The sequence below is a fragment of the Stegastes partitus genome, unplaced genomic scaffold, assembly GCF_000690725.1.
Source record: "Stegastes partitus isolate 25-593 unplaced genomic scaffold, Stegastes_partitus-1.0.2 Scaffold1570, whole genome shotgun sequence".
Classification (NCBI taxonomy): Eukaryota; Metazoa; Chordata; class Actinopteri; family Pomacentridae; genus Stegastes; species Stegastes partitus.
In genome coordinates, this window is record NW_007579301.1 from 72,696 (window position 1) to 93,351 (window position 20,656).

The following is a 20,656-nucleotide window of genomic DNA, read 5'->3' on the forward strand; positions in this document are numbered from 1 at the left end:
AAGAGGCCAACTTGAGGAGCCAAAGAAATCGATAATATTCAGGGGATCTGAAATGGAGCGAGGGGATGTGGAGGGGTAAAAGGACAAAATATTCCCAGTGCACCCAGAGTAAGGCTGGAACAACAGAGCCGCATCACCAGAAAGCATCTCGGTCCCCACCGGGGAGAAGGCATCTGTGTACCGGCGCTTGATTGACATTCCATTTGTCCCGTGAAAGGTGCTCATATACTGAACACGGACTAACTGTCTCCCCCTCATCTGTGCTCAAAGCTCGGAAATTAAGTTATCTCCCTGCGCTGGCGTTGCACATCTTCACACAAAAACATATGCCACTCAAAGAAAATGGCAATTTGTTTAGCCTCTGACAAAGAACATGACTGTGTTTAATCTTGGTTTTGTGTAGTTTATGGGGAAATAACTTGTGAGGGATGAATGAATGAATGGGGCGGCGATCTGGATGCAACTTCCAAAGCTTTTGTTACCTTCTTCCACAAAGAATGAACACACAGCATGCGTCGCACATGGAGATGCATGGATTATGTTATTCCCTCTTTTTGAATATTCAATCGGCTACTTATATATTAATATATGGTCTGTTTATAAATTTATGGCATTCCTCCAGTATATATTTCTTAAGGCTTTGCGTTCGTTAGACCGTGATTATATCTTTCTGATCTTGTTCCCCTCACATCAATCATTCATTCAAGATGCTCGGCACACAAAAAAAAAAAGAACGGAAACACATTCTTATTTCCTCCTTCCTGCATCCAGCCCCAGCTATTATGCAGTAGGTGGGGCGTGGGGGTTAATGATAGAAACATGTTAATGTGAGAGGAGGAGGAGGGCTAAGTACCGCAGAAAGTGTTTGCGAGAGAGGGCCAAACAAGCCCAATCACAAGTTCTTTCAATCACAGCGCGTCGCATTTGAACATTTTCTACCTTAAAGTCTGAAATCTATGCAATTTTAATCACTGTTTAACATGTAGATGCTTTTTGAGCCGTCATCTCGGTTTTAGCTATTTCACCTTGAAAAAAGATCTCTGGTGAGCGGCGCTGAAGGGCCTAAACTGGAATGAGAATGCATCTGGCAACCTGAGTAAAAGCATGAATTTAATGTTTGTTGTGTCAGAGTGGATACGAAATAATCTCGGGTGTAAAAAAAAAAAAAGGAGGAGAGAAAGAAATGAAACTGGGAGAATAGCTCGCCTGAATGTCCGCAAACAAAATCCACCCAGCAGGGAGTTTTAAAGCTGGCTGTTAGACATGTATTTAATCAGCACAAAAATAAAAATATGTATAAAAACTGTTGGGTTTATGCTGCATTCACTTAATGTCTGCAAGGACAGCAACACCTCCAAATATTCCAACTTCTGCAGTGTGAGATCAAATTCAATTTTGTGAAGGCTTGTTTTGAAGATTGTTTCATTCTGGAATTGATTCCTTTTGCATCCTGTCAATGCTGAACTAGTTGAGCTTTGGTGGAGTGATGCACTGTGCAGTGAAATGATGCTCAAGTCTCTTGGTGATGGATGCAGGTTTTGGTTTAGGTGCTGAATTACAGTACACATATTCCCCGTCTGGGCTGCAGGGTGGTGCAGTTGGTTAGCACTGTTGCCTCGCAGCAAGAAGGTTGCCGGTTTGCGTCCCGGTGGGGGCACCGGAATCTTTCTGCGTGGAGTTTGCATGTTCTCCCCGTGCAGCGTGGGTTCTCTCCGGGTTCTCCGGCTTCCTCCCACACAGTCCAAAAACATGTTGAGGTTAATTGGTGATTCTAAATTGTCCATAGGTGTGAATGTGAGTGTACTTGGTTGTCTGTCTCTAAGTGTAGCCCTGTGATAGACTGGTGACCTGTCCAGGGTGTCCCCTGCCTTTGCCCTAAGTCGGCTGGGATAGACTCCAGCCCCCCATGACCCTAGTGAGGATTAAGCGGTGTGTAGATGATGGATGGATGGATGGATGGATGGATGGATGGATATTCCCCGTCCTGTTATTCACCCACAGCCCAAAACACATCCAGTAAAGTAATAGTTCATGCTAACATGTGACAGCATTACAGCAGTTTTACGTGTTAACCTCATATAGACCGTGCATAGGTATTTTAAAATTTGCAAAAACTGGATTTTATTTAGATTTAACTGCCACCATTTTGAATGTCAGTTAGAACTGGGAGTTTTATTGCAGTGCAGGACAGCAGTACAACATAACTTCCTTCTATGAAAAGACATTTTTAAAGCAGGTAAATACAACAGAACCTTTTAAAGCGTAATTAATATGTGAAAGTTTCCTGCTTAAAGTGTGTAATGTGGCAGCAGGGAAGGTAGTTATGGTGAGGGTAGTCTCGCGTAGCCAGACGTATCTCCACACCAGTGTATCAGTGCTGGAGAGCGGTCTGACTGCACCTTATTATCATTCTGCAATAGTGAAACAAACCTCATTTGTATTTCTTAAAACAAGCCACAATTGTCTTGGTCGGTGCTAAGCCCAAGATGCAGTGATGGTGCCCCTGCAGAACAGCGACAGGGGAATGGTTTTGGTGGAATATTTGCACACAAGGAGGTCAACACAAGCATTAAAATGGATAATAACTAAAGAACCACGCAGGCCTGTCTTATTGCACAATCCAAATCTTTGGCAAAATTTGTAGTTTTCAGCATGTAGGTTGCTGCTTGGAGCTTCCTTTAGCAAAGGGCATTTTGAAAACAGTGAAACACAGATAGTGATGTGAAATCTGTGGTGAGAACAGTAGGCTTTTACTTGAAATCAGATGAATCAAAATAAGGCTATCAGTTTCGGATTACTCTGATTTAAAAGAACAAGTCAGATGTTAATATGAAAATTTTACCACTTGGCGCTTTGGGGTTACAGTTTGAACAACAGACGGTTTCTTGGCCAGGAATAGTAGGTGAGTTGTGATTACCTATTTATTCCTTGTAACAGGATATTCAGTCATGTTAAGTAAGATTCCACACTGTAGGAAGCAAAAATGTCGTAAAAGGAGAAGAACTGAACAACACTTTAGTGAAAGTTGACACCCAAGATTTCTGTTAATGCACGTCGCAAAAGAGCCAAACAAAAGGAGGGAGCCTTGCAAAGGAATTTACAAATGTCTGTACTGTCATCGTAGCTAAAGTTATCGTCACTGATGCAACTATTTAGCCGGTTAAGTTAAACAGATGCTAGAAATCAAATGCTCTCATTTCAGCATTATAGGTGCTGGTCATAGAATTACACAAAGTGGACAGATCAGACAGAGTCATATCAGTTGTCTTATCAAAACTCTTGACAAGAAACCAAATAAACGCATCTCCAGAAATGTCATCTTATTTCTTTAACATCCTCTTTATGCGTCTGACAACAACAAAAAGATAGTGTTTGTATGCTTTCCTGAGCCCTTTGTCAAGACAGAAATCTAAAGATTTGTGAAACAAAGCGAGGAGAAAATTTGTTTCCGTGCAAGACTTGCTCTGCTCACAGTGCTCCTCCGTCGGAAAAAGAAACACGGGGGTGACGTGAGGTAGGTTTTCCACCTTTTGTCCGGCTTTTGCTCGTTGAGTAAAAAGAGGGATGCTCAGGGAGAAAGAAGAGGACAGAGGAGGACGGGCAATAAATGGATCATGAGGAAAGGAAAATAGCTTCTTCTTTTTTCCACCACCAGACACGGCCTGCAAGTGGCTGCCTCTTGTTGGGCACAATGATGGCAACTCGAGTACACGTGCAAAACAGGCTCGATCTGAGCCGCAAACAAGGCTGCCAACACCGAGCAACTTGTGTGACCACTGAGCAGCAGCCATGCTATCTGTGCACACTGCCTCTGTCTAATAAGAGCCTCATGGAAGATCTGGAGCTGTTGAACCCTTGAGTGGGATACTATAAATGCCCTGGTCTTCCTCATCAATGATGTAAGACACGGGAACAGAGACAAGCTAACCCTCTTAGCCACAGTGCAATATGTGTGTGTGTGTGTGTGTGTGTGTGTGTAAAAGAAGCAGACAGACAGAGGCTGAGAAGGAGACAGGTTCAGGCTACAGGCAGTCCTTAAGAGTGTGTACAGTTTGCGCTGAGCCCTGGGAGGCCAGCTGTATTCCTCCCTATCACTTCCACTTCATTACTCCGGGAGCGGACATACATTATTCAGCTCTGCAAGCCTCAGTCCACAGAGACCGATAGAGCCTTTAACAAACACTTTAACCTACCTTAACTCGCCCATTGATCCCACCTGCTTATTTGTCCATTATCTCTCTCGATCGGCCTTGATTTCCGTTCATACTTATATCCTCTTTGCTCTTGTGTCATAATATTTGACCTTTTTGTATTCAATGCAGTTACTCTTTTATTTTGTCGAGACAGTTTTTTGTTTCTTGTCTCCACAGGCCCCACTGTAGTGTGTATAAAAATGATAATTGCAAATTAAAACAAAAACTTTTTCCATGACCTTTATGTGCAATACAATATGCAGATTAAAGATCAGAATCAGAATGTGCACACTTGATGGTAAAAAAAAATAAAAATAAAAATGCAGGAAAAACTCCAAACAAAGATATTTCATGGCATTTTGTGGGTTATGTGCGTTACTTATATTATAGAACTTTTAAGAGCTTCAACAATGTAATAATTAATCCATTTCAAGTATGATTTATGGGCTTTGAAGTATGTTGTCTGAGCTGGTAAAGAAGGCCTGAGATGTGGGTTAAGTCAGGAAGAATCAGAATCTTTGAACTTTATGCTTTGGTTAAAAAAAAAAAATCCAAAGACTGTCATCATGAATTACTTCTAATCAGCCAAACTGAAACCACAAAGTAAAATCATTACAAAATCCCAACAGGCTATAAAACTATTAATCACATTTAGCCACAGAGAATTGTGCTCCTGTGTCCAGTTTAGAATTGAGGAATGCCACAAAAAACGGGGGAATCACTGCTACCTTTCCCCCTCCCGGTGTTTATGCCGCTGCAGCACCCACTGCTTAGACCGCAGGTGCCATCCTCTGGTGGTTTGAGGAACTACAGCCTTTACCGCGGCGGTTCTGGTGTGTGTGTGCCGGGCGTTCGCCTGAGGGTGCAGCGGGCTCAGCTTGCAGTTGTTATTGACCAGGGGTGAAAAAGGTCACCCACAATTTAGTGACCGACCAAAGGCAACACAGTGGGCCCGCTTGTCTGCGTGCACACACTCGGGAGCGGCTGCAGATTTCATGTTACATCTCTGACCGGACCTCCCAGGACTTCTGGCCACCAGCAGCGTCCGTCCCAACTGAGCTTGCACCCTTTGTTTCAGCGTGTTTCTTGTCACAGTGTGTGTACCAGGCCTGACAACAAAGACGAGACATCATAGCGTTCTTTATGTGATTTTCTCCTGGTATCAAACAGAAAAGAGGGTAAAGACAAACTTGTTAACTATTGTATGAATCTTCAATCTCCACTGATCATCTGTTTGTTACTTACCCAGTAAACGCTGCTGAGCGTCTGATCTCCTCTCTCCACATCTATAGAGCCTCCTGCAGCTCCTGTGAGCCTCTTGCCACCATGGATCACGTGCCATCAAACGCTATTTTTTTGCAAAGTATTAATCCACACCAAATGCTCAGAAACACATGCTATGCGGTCGACAGAGAAGTTGTATGTGATAACAGTCAATTAAGTGCTTCTTTCTGGAGCGCTGACGTTCTCCCAGAGCTGGGCAATAATTTTCCCAGATTGCCCCTATGGGAACGAGGCTGCTGGTTTTCTATGTCCACTCCAATCACATCACTAATGGAGAGGCGGGTAAGCATCTGTGACAGTGGGAAACCAGATCTCCACTCCCCCAGTGTGTGTGTGTCCCTTGCAGATAAACAGTTGGCAGGTTTCCCCCTTTCCCTGTGCGTGTGCATGAACACACACACACGCACACACACACACACACACACACACACATCTGAGGGGGAAACGCAAGCTGGACAGGGTTAATACACTCCATTAAGCTCTATTACCCTAAACGACTTGGGTAAATGAATGAGGACTCATATTACTCTGCAACTGTTTGTGTGTGTGCATGCGCCAGAATGATAGTGTGTGTGTGTGTGTGTGTGTGTGTGTGTGTGTGTGTATGCACGTGCACGCATCTCATGTGTAATTACGCTGTGAAGATATGTGACCTGTGAGTCATCTGTCATTATCCACAAAGTGAAAGACAGCAGACGGGATTTTTGCACCCAGTGTTACTGTACATCGGCAGAATCCTCATCTTATGAGATCATTTCAGCCTAATTCTAAAACAAATCGATTCATATCAAGGATTTTCGGAAGTGAAACATGTTTTCTTTCAATATACGGACAGTCAGGTCTCAAAAAAACAAACAAAAAAAAATGTAAACTGTACTTTTGTATGTTAAAATGCAGTTTTTTTAAAGAAAGGTTTTGTTTTTTCCTTCAAACAAGAGTCTTGTTCGGGAAAGTCAAATTTTCAAGACCCTGACAGTTTTAACTTCTTCTGTACACTACTGCAGGAGAACGGGGTGGCATCTTTAAAACTTAGCTTGCTAAACCAGCATCTCTTGAGCAGTGATTGAACGCCATATTGACTTCTCTACACGTATAAAAGCGGTTGAAGGAGGCAGCACAAAGTTGGATGACTTATATACAGTCGTCCTCTAATTTATTCATACCCTTCTATTAAATCTGCGAAATTATAATTTAGTGAAATAAGACATTGCTTTTGAATCGTGGTTGAAAAGAATAATTAACAAAAAGACAAAAGAAAACAAGAAACTGTGCAGGACAAATTAGAGCACTTTGCTGATGAGCAGTGGGCCGAAATCCAAATACCTGTCAACAGGTGCAGAAGTCTGATTGAGAGTTACAGAAAACACTTGATTGCAGTGATTGGCTCAAAGGGTTGTTCAACTAAATACTAGTTTACGGGTCCCATCATGCTTGTTTGCTTGTTTGTTTTTTTTAATATTTCTGTTGAACCACAATTTAAAAGCAATGTCATGATTTTCATTAAATTTTTGTTTTTTATTAGTTTGTCAATTCCAACTTATTTCAATTACAGCTGTTTTTTCCTTCTTTAATGGGAGGGTATGAATCAATTTGAGGAAGACTGTATATATATATATGGGTGGCACAGTGGTAAAGAGGTTAGCACTGTCGCCTCACAACGCGAAGGTTCTGGGTTTGAACCTGATGGTAGTTGGGCTTTCTGTGTGGACTTTACATGTTGTCCCTGTGACTGTGTGGGTTTTCTCTGGGTGCTTCCTCCCACATGCATGTTAGGTTATTCGGTGATTCTTAATTAGCCTTTTGTGAGCGTGTGGTTGTTTGTGGCTTGCTCTCTATGTTAGGATTTGATGGACTGATGACCTGCTTGGATAGGCCCCCATCCCCTCTGACACTCCACGTGGTAAAGTCGATATATCAGTAATAAAGAAAGTGAAAGTTCAGGCTGACAGAGGCGTCGTTAGTTTTGTAGATCCTAGGCCACCAACTACAATATTTGGTAAATTAAAGCTGCAGTTTCAACAAATCTGGAAAAGGTGGAAAAAAAAAAAAAGCTCCTCCTACTCCTCTCCACTCTATGCCCGATGTGCAACAATAGTCACGCTAAAAGACAACATTAATATTTGGCATCGCAGAGAATTCAAAAACCTTTGTGCCACCAACTCCTGCTGTCATTCAGGAGCTACTCCTTGTAACATCTCACCTGATCTTGGTGAAAAGCCTGTTATTGTTCTCCTGCCACGGGCTAGATTTGCTAAAGCCTGAAAAGATACGGCGCAGAGGTCGACTTTCCTGTCAGACCGCTTGAAATTCAACATCCTGAACGGTTCACATGAAGTTTTTGCCCAGTGGATGCCAGAAACATGCTATGCCAAGTTTTAAAGTCTCTCTACTGTCTCAGATTTAACCTCATCTCTGGGTATTAGACTTACACATTTAGATTTCCTTTAAATGAAAAGTAAACTTCCCCTAAATGCTTCATCTTGAATGTGCGGCTCCACATAGTGTCTGCCTCCATCTATCTACACTCTCCTCGAGCACACCAGCTCACCCACGATTCTGCTCAAACGCTGCAAAACTGTGTCAAACGATGGCAAGTTGTAGTATTGGGTGTGATTCAGCCACACATGTTTGAGCCAGAAATCAATTCTGAAGAAGAACATTGATAAGGAAAGTTCACCCTGTAGCAGAATTAGTTTGTTAAGTATGAAACCCTAAAAGTCTGAATATATATTTTTAAAACTGTCGTCAGTGTGCTGTAGTTTCTAGGTGGAAATGGTAAGCCGTGGTGTTGACTGTATATGTTTTTTTTTTTTTTTTGGAGGTGGTCTGACTCATAGACTGTATAAAAGATGGACGTAGCTACCGTGACGTCACCCGTTGGTTTCTGCATTGAGAAAATGAAGCCAGGGTTTTGCTACTTCCTGGTTGACATCTTGGATTTTTGGAGCCAGTGACGCAAAAATCGTCTGAGGGGGGCGGAGCCATAGAAGCAGCGATTGGTCAGATGGATTGAGAGGCGGGCCCTCTCTGCCCCGCCCACATTTACCGCCTTCTGCTCACTTCGTCTATATGGTCGCTGCCGACTGTCAATCAAGCCAGCCACGCCCCTTGCCCCGCAAAATGTTGATGATTTTTTTAAAAATTCAGTATTGATTTATTTTCAGATTGGCCACCTGATCTCTGGATTTGACCATGAAAACTAATACAAAAAAATCCTGAGCTGGAGGAATGCAGTATTTCATGATCTGTGATCACTTCTTTTCCAATTCATTTCTATGGGAGCCAGGGCTTTTTGGAGCCAACAGCTAGCAGATGTAGGTTTTTGACACTTCCGGGTTGGCTTCATTTTTCAGGGCAGGTTGCTACGTCCATCGTTTATACAGTCTATGGTCTGACCAAATAACACGGGACGATAAGTGATCATTTAAGGTAATGACGACTCATTCTGACATTAATGAGCTTCCCTAGAATCATGCTGCTAATGTGGCTCAAAATCTGTCAACAATATGAGACTTTTCTTCGTGTGTTGCAGAGCAGTGTCGTGCTCATTTCATTAGTTTCTAGAACAATAAGCCCTTTTTAAACACGTAACATTGCTGGAATCTGTTAAAGTGTTTTCTCATTCAGACATAGATCACTTTTCCATTTATGCTCCGCAAAGCTTCATTCAGGCATATTCACCCCAGAGAGAGTCGGTACCTGCATTAGACTGGACCACCACTGGATATACCATGTGATGTGTGAGATGAGGGTTTTTTTTTTGTACTCATGTTATTGCTGTTTCAAGCATCTCCAAAACTGGCATTAGGTCACAGGTTTTACAGCATGACTTTGTGCGCTGTAGCCTAACAGCGTCGTAATCTTGTGAACGTCTGTCTGTTGATGTGACTACAGGCAGTTCAGACTTGTGCCGTGTTAAAAGTGAATGAGGTCGGTAATAAGATTGTACTTCTGAGGAAAAACAACAGACATAAAGCTGACATGTTTAGATGTCTTTAGATTAATTGAAAGGAGTACATGTCAGAAATAGGCTTCATGCAAACTAATTGCTTGCATTAGAAACCCTATCCAGAGTTCTTCATTTTTTTCTGTTTTAAGAACACACACACAAAAAAAGATAATAATTAAACAGATTTTCAGCAGCTAAATGCCAGAAAGCACATTTGTGGTCTCTAAGAAGTCAAACCAGTCTGTCTAACATGCAAACAGTGGTTGCAAAAACCTGCAAAAAACACTTTGATGCATTCATTCCTTGCAGCATTTCCCAAATACTTCACGAACTCAAATCAGAGAAATCGGCAAGATCTCACACGCATTAATTTTGCGCGGCTTCTCCGCCCTGCTCCAGCACGCCAGCGCGTCTCAATGGAGGCGAGACAAAGACGCAGCGAGTCCTCAGCCCCCTCAGGACTCTCACAGCAGTACACTAAGCTAAGTTGCTATGCTATAACAAACCAGTGGATAAACATTGTTTCAAAATGGCTGAAAGGAGCCAGCGATGCGAACACCCAGCCACAAACCCTCCCTCTGTCCTAATCTGCTTCTTCCCTCAGATTTATTGCCATGAATAGGCAGACAACAAGAGAAAGGACTTATCACTCCCACCCTTTCATAGTATTTGTTGTGTGTATTTTCCCTGTATATTAAATTTGTCTCCTTTAAAAGCCAGTGACAATGTTTGCTATTTGTCTGTACGGTACTCGCAGCTGCAACGCCACAATAAACGTTGGGCTAAGCAGCAGCACTCGGTAAACTCGGTATTGTGGGCGCTTGTTGAATTACTCATGAGTTTTGATACTTTGCTTTTGTGCAAAACGCTTAATTCCACTAATCCCTATGGAGGAACAGTGAATGGCGTAAATTCCCTATGATATCTTGTCTAGGCTAAACATTTGCTCACTTACGTATACATTGGGTACAGAAAATTATTCTTTTGACAACATTACAACAGATTTAACCCAGTGCCCCGCTTATCCTGCAATGACATGCATTAGCTTCATTGCGTTGGGAGGTACATTTCCATTTCAAATTACGGCTCAGCAGCTAGCGTTCGTGACACACACATGGATCAAACCTGATTTTTTTTTTTTCCTCCGGTCTTGAGCTCCTGCAATAACGAGTGTTAAAAAAAATCTATTAAAAATTCCCAAAATATGAACTCACATGTTCATTATTTCTTTAACCATGTGTCAGGCCTTTTCTTCTCCAAGGCCCTCAAGGTCAAGCTCTGTAAAGCCTGTTTGGCAATCAAACACTATCCCTCCCTAACCTTTTTTTTTTTTTCCTTTTTTACCCCCTTTCTCCACTAACACCTCTCTTGCCCTCTGCCTCTTCCCTTGGCCCTTTTCTTAGCCTCATCATCCCCTCCTTTTCTCTCCTCACATGCCCGTGTGTCTCTTTCTGTCCGGCTGGCCCTCTCAGCGGGGCTATAGAGTCCTAACTTGTCTACATTTACCCCCTGCGTTGGCTGACCAATGGGGCCGTTGAGCGGCGAGTCCCTCCTTTAGTGCTTCGCCATTCTCCCCGAGTCAGCTCATGCTCTCTGTTTTCACGACCTCCGACCCCAGGCCATGGCAACAGTGGCAGGAATGTCAGGAGTGATTGGCAGGATAAAGAGCGCAGCCCCTCTCTCCTGCACAAGCGGATTTGAGACACTTTGAGGGGCGAACAATGGCGGATTTGGGCTTGATTGGATCACTGATGAGCTGATGACTGTCAAAAGAGCACGTCGTCTTTACATAAGCCTGATTATCTCTGCGTGGCGGAGGAGCGGAGAGGAGTAGGAGGGATAACCGCTGCAGGAGGAGGAGGAGGGGACTGGCATGGGGTTCACCCCCATGCAGAGTGCCTCGAAAGGGGATAGCTCCACACACGAGGGCCAGGCTACGGGGCTTGGACCTCTCTCATCCACTGGGGGCCTTTAACAAATCTATTCAGGCGACCGGGGGCCCTCATCCATGTGGCCATAATCACAGGAGGATGGCTAAATGGGCGGGAGTGTGAGGGGGATGACACACGGAGGCAATCATTGTTCAATCCCTGACCATCCCATCAACACGACAGAGGAGCAGGGAGAAAGAAAAACGAGAGAAGGGTATATATAGAGAGGGAGATGCTGACAGAAAAGAGCAGTGGGACAGGCAAATCAAAGCCAAATCCCTTCCATAATCTGCCTCTTTAATAGGGATTAGAACTCACCAAAGAGCCTATATCAGAATACCAAAGCACCAATGAAGACTCTGTTCACACTGAGAGTTTGAGGGGCTGATGCAAGTCTTATTCTCAGTGATGGTTGTTTATCTCACTGCTGGCTTCTTCTGTTTTTTTTTTTCCTACATTGACTACCTGGTTCTATTTTTGAAAAGTTTTGGGGCAGCTTGGGCGACAAACAACCAACACGAAGCCTAAACTTGGTACTCTGAAGAAGTTTGCAGTGGCACCAGCCAGAATCCACTAATCATATTTTGGATCTGCTCGCTTTTTCCACTCCTTTTATAACAAAACATGTTTTGGACACACTGTGTTACTGATAAAACAGCCATTTGATGTCATTTTCAGCTCCATCATGCTAAGCTCACTGATTTCCAACTTTGAAAGAATAACATATTGTTTGGGTACTTGGAAGAACAGTAGCACGATCTGGCTGGGATGAAGTGTAGAAAAAGTGAAGTGTGTGTAAGCGAAAGAGTGGCTGATATTCTCCTCAGCGGTGCTGATGGCAGTCTGTCAGAGCTGGCAGAGGAAGTGAAAATGGCCTCAAGTGTCTGGCTTCCTTCCATGCTGCTCTCACATCAATGACAGCTCTCACTGCATCATCTCTCCCGCTCTCATTTGCTCTCTTTACACTCGAATTTGCTCTTTCTATCTCCTGTTTTCTGACTCTTTCTCTCTCTGTGGTAACGGAAATGTAGGTGGAAGGATGGATAGATGGATGAATTCTATACAGACTTTTGAATGAGGGAAAAAAAAAGAAAAATCGGATCCACCTGAAAGCACCACCAGTCACGACTGTCTAATTTTGACACAAACGTCAGGTTTAAAGTAATTTTGCAGCATCGTTATGAAATCGGCTGCCTGTGAGCTTACTTTAGACAATCAAGCCTGGTTCTCTCGACAACTTCTGCACACCTAAAGCTCGCTAATTGATTCTTTATATGTTGTTTGTCTGAGTCATACAAAACAAAATCCACAAATTGTTTGCTTTGTTTTTTTACAGAAGCGAGTTTTTGTGTGATGCGACTCTCAAATAAGTAAATTCAGTCCATGTGAGAATGAAAATGTGCGAATGATAAAATGAAGATTTCGTAACATGTCCTGTTCTAATCACATTAAAAAAAATACAGGCCAATTTGTTAATAAGAACAAATTGTGTTTTCAATTGTGTTTTTACCTGCATAGAGGAATTTCTTGCACCTTTCAAAGAGGTTTTATTTCTAATGAAAATCAGCCGTGCACAAAATGATAAGAATTAGATTTTTGTTAATTGGAGTTTCATTCACTCAAGCACTTTAGAATCAAATAGTCAGAAGTAACAGGAAAACGCACAGATTTATGTCAAATAGACTAATTTTCTTTACTGTACGTGAGCCGATCATGCTTACTGTCGTGCGTTGTCACCCACCAAAGGTCAACCAGGAAAACCATCATCAGCCAACACTGAAAACTGTGAAATCACGGCGCAAAGTTATTCTTAAAAAATATACATAACCAACATGACAGTAATTGACATGTCCTACTGTATAACGTCTATAAAGATCTTTTCATTTTCCAGATACACACTCAGACTCAGAAGAAGAACACACACTTGTGTACTATAAGAGGTGTATTTTATGTTTTGTGAGAGCTGTGATCTTCCCAGAAGTTGCAAATTAGTTCCTGGCCAGAAAAGTACAAATTAGTACTAATTAAGATGGAATTTGTATTTACAATATGGCCGGTATATGAGGCTTGGCGGAGGAGATCTTGGCATTATGTTATATGTTTGGTCATTTGAGCCCAATAGAAGAAATCAATCATGTTACATCAGCACCATGAGGCCAAATGGAAACCTTGCGTCTCCGTATTATTTATGTGGGACCTGCCACGTTTTATGCTTTGTGCATTTTTAATTACAAACTCTTTAAATGAAAAATACCAAATGTAAAAAAATATGTGGATTTCACACAGACGGATGTCAGAAACTGTCAGCTCAAATGACATCAGAAGATAAATGTTTTACAAATTTTCAAGCAGGCATATCAAAGCAGACTTGCAGAGGAGTTGAGTGTATTGTACCTGAGAGGGAGTACAGACGCAGCAGCGACAGTCGCAGTCCTGGTGCTACAATTCTGCTCTACTTTCTCTGAGAGTCAGGTGGCAGCATTGAGTCGTGTCTCCCGGTCCATAAATCTGGTGGCTGGGATTCTTTGTCTTTGAGTGCACGACGCTCGCTAAAACCCTCATCTGACTGTGATACTGTTCATCTGCTGCATCCCCGTCTATACCGGTTTCAGTTATATCACACGTTTTAGCAAAAGACATCAAAAGCTCAAGTTACGCTTCAGGCTACTTATTAACTGTTGCTATCAGATGACAGAAAGCAGCACATCCCTGTTGTTTTTTTTTGCACCTTTGCAGACATGTAAGTGATCCAGGTTTAGCAAAACTTTAATCATACCAGGGCTCTGTGGACTTCACCTAAAATGTAATTTACAAGCCATGTTTAAGGTGCAGCTTGGCTATTCGGATTGAGCCATCAGAAATCAAAGTTGTCACCTCGCAGTTGCAACTTTTAAAGATTTCTTGCAATGTTTAAACGTGCAACTAAACTACATTTGGTCGGTCCATAAACCTGAAGCTGCCTGGGCCCCTCGAGAGGCCAGAGGACCCCAAACTATGCATGATGTGCTGCTAAAGCGAGCACAGGAGCACAGCTTTGAGAAACAATCACTATTAGCAGCCCTAAGACCCCCCACCATCCTGCCTCTTTCTCTCCGTGCCCCCTGCGTTCGGGCCTGTGAACGTCAAGGATGCCACAGAGTGACACGCAGCCCACCCACTCCACCCCCCCACCACACACCCCTCTTCCCCTCCCATCCACCTCCCTCTGAGCTGCCGCCCCCATACTGGCTGCTGGCCTTTCCTGCCGTCTGATCCATATTTCAGAGGCGGCAGCGGTGGTACTGAGGGGGTATAATCCAACTTTAAAGCAAGGAGGCCTGGGCTGAAAGCACAGGCGCAGGTTCACAAGGTCCTGGAAATCTTCAATTTCAATTTCCGCAGCGTTTGCAGTGGCTTCCAAGAAGCTGGCATAAGTCTACGAGTTTTGGCGAGAGTGCAGATTTCAATAAAGGCGAGACTTTTCTTGTAAAGAGAAAAGGGCTGACAGTGCATGGTTTAGTTGGCAAGGGGAATATGAAACAAACCAGACACATGGACAAAAGGGTCAAATGGAAATTAGCTGTAATATATATGTATTATATAAATATTAATATAAATGTATAATTACCCTTAAAATACTTGAATCCTCTGTGAACTCACACTTAACTTGTTGGAGGGAGGAGCAGCAAAAGGAGAATTTCTATGCTGACAGTAATTAAGCTGTTCAAATTAAAACTGATGTCCGTCAAATATCATCATGTAAATTACAATAATAAAAAGAAATCTCACTGAAAGAAAGGGAAACACTTTTTGAAAAGCAAATGCTGCCTTCTTCCTTGGAAGTTTAAGTCTTCATGCCCGCTGCAGTCCCCTTCTTCTTTTTTCCCTTTTAAATGAATTCATTAAATACAGAAGGGGGGGAAAGTCTGCAATAATAAATGACTATAATGACATTTATTTAGTTCCCAAAAAATATATTCTTTAAAGACACATTCATATCCTGTATTTACAATTTTCAGGGTTTCCATTCACAACAGAAGAGCAGGAGAAGAAGAAGAAGAAGAAGAAGAAGGGGAAAAAAACAGAGGACATAAAAGAGAGATACAAGCAAATCTGTGACAAAAACAACCATCTCTTTTGCATGTAGAAGCTAAACAGTAATACTATGACAGGTTGCCCCAGTCAAAAAAAAAAAAAAAAAAAAAAAAACCCTCCGGAAAACGGTCCCCAATAAAAAAAAATAATCCCTTTCCTTTTTTTTTCTTTCTTTCTTTTCTTTGTCTTCTCATAATGTTGTTGTCAGAACTCGCTGTGATGCTGTCCCATGGTGAGGTCTGAGGAAACAGAATAGGAATGCAGAAATTACATTTAGTTTGGAATTTAAAATCAACTATAAGATTTTTTTTTTTTTGCTCTTTTAAAAAATCCTAAATATTATTAACACACACTTTTAAATCAAGCCATTTTAAAAGCTGGCAGTTTGATGTTAAACTTTATTTATGCAAATTTAAAAAATCACTGTAGGTAAATTGTTTTATGTCTTTTCACGCTCCACTTCATTGATGATGTTGCTATCAGCGCTTTCTTTGACATGCATTAGCTTCATTCACTGAGGGGGCGTGAATAAATGGCGGCAGATTATTTAAATGACATAGGTGGCGATAACTCATTGTTGGGTGAGGAGGAGGAGGAGGAGGAGGGGAGGAGGATGGAGAGGAGGGAGGGAGGCAGGATATATTAGACTGCTGCCTGACGAGGCGTTAAAGTGGGGGACTCAATCACATGATTTATGTGCTGGGCTCAGCCTCCCCGCCCAGTCAGGTGTAACAGTGTTTACCTACGTTTTCAGGTTCATTTAGCAGAAGACATGTGGAAAGAAATTGAGGTTGATAGTGTCATAATGCCAAATTGATTTCAAATGCACGAGGTTACCTGTCAGTGATCAGCTGAAACGGGGACTTCAGGGATTCAGGCCTGTGGTCGCTCTCTTCATCTGCAAAAACAAAAATAAAACAGTCAAATCAGGCCAAATGAGTGACAATTTATTTATGAACAAAATAAAATTAAATACTTGAAAAAAATCAAGTTCAATTGAGCCTGATGTAGTCCTGCTGATAACTGCTTTGTTGACTCATTTCTTGTTGTCATGTGAGTAAATGTGATTCTAGAGAGGCCCAGTCAGAAAAATAAATAACATGCAGTCCATACCATCTCTTTTTGGGCTAAAACTGCCTGACGACTCTACATCGCTGTCCTCCTCCGTCCCCGAGGCTCCTGTGCCAGCCGCCGCCGGTCGTGCGTCACGACGCGCAGCCGGCACTGCGCCGTGGAGAGGCAGGTGTCCGGCCGGCGCCCCTCCGAGGAGCGATCTCATGTTCAAAAGAGAGTTGGCATTCAAAAAAGCCGCGTTGGCCCAGTTGTGCAACTTGCCAATCTGGCACGTATATATTCCATGACCCGGGAGTAAAGCCGGGTGGCCGGCGGAGGCCAAAGCCGGGTGGTGCGCATGGGCCGCGGGGGAAGATTTGTGAGAGCTGTCGGGGGCAGTGGCGGTCTCAGCCAGAGACCAGATTTTGGGTTTGCTCTGCGGTGGTCTCTGGCACTCCTGTCTGCTGGGTGAATGATCCACTGCGAGTTTGACACCACCAGGAGATTTATTGAGAGAAACAGCCGCCTCCACTCCTCTCAGGCCCTCCACAGAAAGCGTCCTGCTGCTCTCCGAGCTCTTCGATTCCGAGGCCTGCTCTCTGGCGGACAGGCCTGCCTCTCCCTCTCCCTTCCCGGAGCCCTGCTCCCCTGCTCGCTGCTCCTCTGGTCTCTCGATATCGACGGTTTCCAAATCGATTTCCTCCTCTTCATCTTCGTCGTCGCTGCCGTTCTTGCCGTGCTCGTCCTCGTTGTCGCTGCTGAAGATGCGGCCGTCCCGGTCCTCCGCGCTGCGGCCCCAAGTTACCTTGTTCTCCTTCTTTAGGCGTCTGCGAGCGTTTGCAAACCACGTCGACACCTAGAGAAGCAAAAAAAAAAATATTTACGCATTATTAATAAGTCGCTGAAAGCTGTGGGTAGAGACAATTATTACATGTGCAAAAAGAAGCTCCATAATTATTTACTCAGTGTCCACAATTAGTTCTTATTGACAGAGCTTTGAGATGAGAAATCCAGATGGAGACTTTTCTCGCTCTGGGTGAAAGTACGACTTTATTTACTGAACAAATGGCAACTGGATTATCATTTTAAGCAACGTGTCGTTTAATGTAATTAAGGAGAGCTCTTGTATGGATTTATAAGAATGAATACAACTTTAAAAACAACCACTTGGTAATTTATTATCCCTGTAAATGGAGGCTGATGGTCATCAAAAGCTGCTTTTAAGGTTGGCGGTGTGCGTCCTATCAAATGTCCCCAAAGTACAGATATATTATAGAATTCTTTAACACACAGTCACAGCTGGCACTCTACACATTACCCACCTGTGTGAGTGTCATCCTCGTAATGATCGCAAGCATGATCTTCTCTCCTTTGGTGGGGTAAGGGTTCTTCTGGTGCTCCTGCAGCCAGGCCTTCAGAGTGCTGGTGGTCTCCCTGGTGGCCGTCTTGGCCCTGGACGGGTCCCCGTACGGGTACTGGCCGTATGGGTAGAAGCCTTGAGCCGTGTGAACAGGCAGGGCGGCTGGGTGGGAGCCCGGGCTGTCCTTCAGCTCGTACTGGGAGCCCTGAGATGTGATTGAGGAGAAAGGAGGTGACAACTTGTTGAGCGACTCAAAGTTATTCCTTCCCCAAGTTCAGAAAAGGCATCAAAACCAGGATGTAAACAGATATTTATGCCACAAAAAAGGGGAAAAAAAGTTTTTGAAAGTTTCAGCCAATCGTAAATTTGACAGAAAAAAACGTAATTGGCCATATTCTTAATTAAAACAAAAACAACAACAATATCACAATTATTTTATTTTATAAAGTGGTTGCATTTTTAAATTATATGAATTATTTCTGTCTTGACTTGACAAATACCTGTGGTCGCTGACGTATTTTGTAATTGTGTTTTTCTCATTAATGCAATTAATTATTCAATTAATCTCTACGACAGATCAGAGAAAATCCAAATTAACAGAAACTTTTTTCTTCACATTCGCATTATTTACAGAGAAGCAAAAAAATAAATCTGAACCTAAAATTGTAGATTTTTGTCTCACTGTGGGCTCCAGAAGATCATTCTGTTGTGTGTGATCCTTTAGTATTTTGCAAATCAGCTCTATAAATATTTAAATTTGAAAACCAGGGCAATGAATTCGTAGATTGGATTTTATTTAGTAAAATAAATGCAAATGTTCTCCAAAAACCAACGATCTATATATTTAGATATCTCAGTCACTTTTACGCACAGATTACGCATTACAGTAAAAAAAACACACACATGAGCCTGACAAAAGCACAAAGTAGCTGCTCTATTATTAACACCTGAGCAGCTTCAGCGAGGAAACAAGTCTCAACTCTCACCATCTGGGATATGAGGGCGAGATCTGTGGCTCCGCTGTACGGCAGAAAGGCACTGTAGTTGTGAGCCGCCCATGGGCTCCCGTACATCCCCAGCATAGAGCCGACAGCCGCCGCGGTGGCGGATGAGCTCACGCCGCCTTCGGCAGCTCCTTCCCGGGCAGAGGCCGGCCGCTCGCTCCCGTACACCTCATGGGAGGCACTGAGGAACTGGGGATACCCCAGCTGAGGGAAAGACATGTCCGGAGAGCGCGTAGAGTAAATCTCTCCCAAAGTCACACAACAGCAGCAAGAAGGATGCAGAGGAAGGAAAAAAGAAAAAAAAAAAAAAGAGAGAGAGAAAGTAGGAATCCCCAGAAAGAAGATGAGGAGGATGAAGGGGGCTGTCTAAATCACAAGGTACCCCCTTTAAAAAAAAAAGAAACTGTCAAGCTTCTCCACTTCTCCTCTTCCTCCGAGTTGTGTCAGAGCCGCAGTTTGGCACCTCGAGTGCGGAGTGATGCGTGTGTCTGGCCGCAGGAGCTTCTGGATGTGGAGCTGACTGACTGATTGGCAGCCTACTTAAGCACCAAGCTCCTCCTATGCCCGGGGCAGGCGATTAGTGCATTGGTTAGCCTAGGTCGTGTGTGTGTGTGTGTGTGTTGATGTGTGTGATTTAATTCCTACAGTCTTCACTGTGTCTACAGAAAAAGGAAACCTGTGTGTGCGCAGAGTACATGTGTCTTTTTGTGGTCAGTGTGACGTTATTTAACAAATGCTCCACCTCAGCCCATCTGTACATGAAGTAGTCACATTGTTATGCTCATATTCATATTTGTAACATCATCTGGAACTTAAAAAAAAAAAAAAAGTGGCTTTCCTTTAATAAAAACAATGCATTGGAAACATTTTCCTCGCATATTCTGGGTGTAATTTCTCCCTCCATGCTTTTACAGCTGACTCGCACGGTATGCCGGGACATTCCTGGCCAGCAGATGGGCTGGGAGGCATCGATATGGTCGGCCAGATCCGCGAGGAATGTCCCTGATTATCGACGGAAGTCAGTGGAGCATTTTTTTTTTGAGAAGCAGGATAAAGGAGGCTGAAGGTAATGACAGAGATTGGGAGTGGATAAGAGATAGCAGAGATATGGAGCACACAGGAGCTGTGGACTGGAAAATGACAGATGTTGGGCTGAGAAGAATGGACTACTGTACTGTGTTGGGCCCTGGGATCAGCCAGTGGTGTTGCAGAGGGGGTAAAAGGTACTATATCCAGTGGAAGATGCAACGTTATCATGTAGAGGGCGGAAGAAAAAACAATAGAGCCGAACACAAGGGAGGATGCGGATTGATGTTTCCTCATTGACAGAATCTACTATCAAAACCTTTGGAACACACACACACCTCACACACACACACACACACACGCTCTGTCACACACACTTGGGCAGTGCTAATGAGGTTGAGCACCCCGCACCCTGCTCGGTGGCCCTGTGGCCCTCCTGGGTTCCCTCAGAGGTTAGCTGTGTAATTACTCCATCCTCCATAAATACAGATTCATCATTTCACACTCTGAGCCACTGATGAGCTTGGCTGAGCTCAGAGAGAGAGAGAGGAGGGAGGAGGGATGGAAGGAGGGATGGAGGGCGAGAGGGAGGGAGGGAGAGGGAGAGGGAGGGAGGGGGTCTAATGATTTAATTACAGTGCTTAAAGCCCACTCTAGCTAAGTGATGGTCCTCTCTGTCTCTTTCTCCGTTCTCTTCCCTCCTCGGCGCTGGCACCTAGAGGGCTTTACTCATGAATCTCAAAGCTGTTTTCCTAAACACATATTATGACGAGCCCCGCCGC

The 20,656-nt window shown here is 43.4% G+C and overlaps 1 protein-coding gene across 1 annotated transcript; it reads right to left on the minus strand.

Moving 5' to 3' along the window:
* Positions 1-15,268: 15,268 nt before the first annotated feature.
* On the minus strand, positions 15,269-19,143 carry irx1b (iroquois homeobox 1b). Its single transcript, XM_008300653.1, has 5 exons — positions 18,831-19,143; positions 17,807-18,049; positions 16,545-17,340; positions 16,269-16,329; positions 15,269-15,670 (listed from the first exon to the last, which is right to left on the minus strand). Exons 1-5 carry the CDS (start codon positions 19,065-19,067, stop codon positions 15,622-15,624), a joined length of 1,386 nt encoding a protein of 461 aa, XP_008298875.1. The 5' UTR covers positions 19,068-19,143; the 3' UTR covers positions 15,269-15,621.
* Between the last annotated feature and the right edge of the window lie 1,513 nt (positions 19,144-20,656).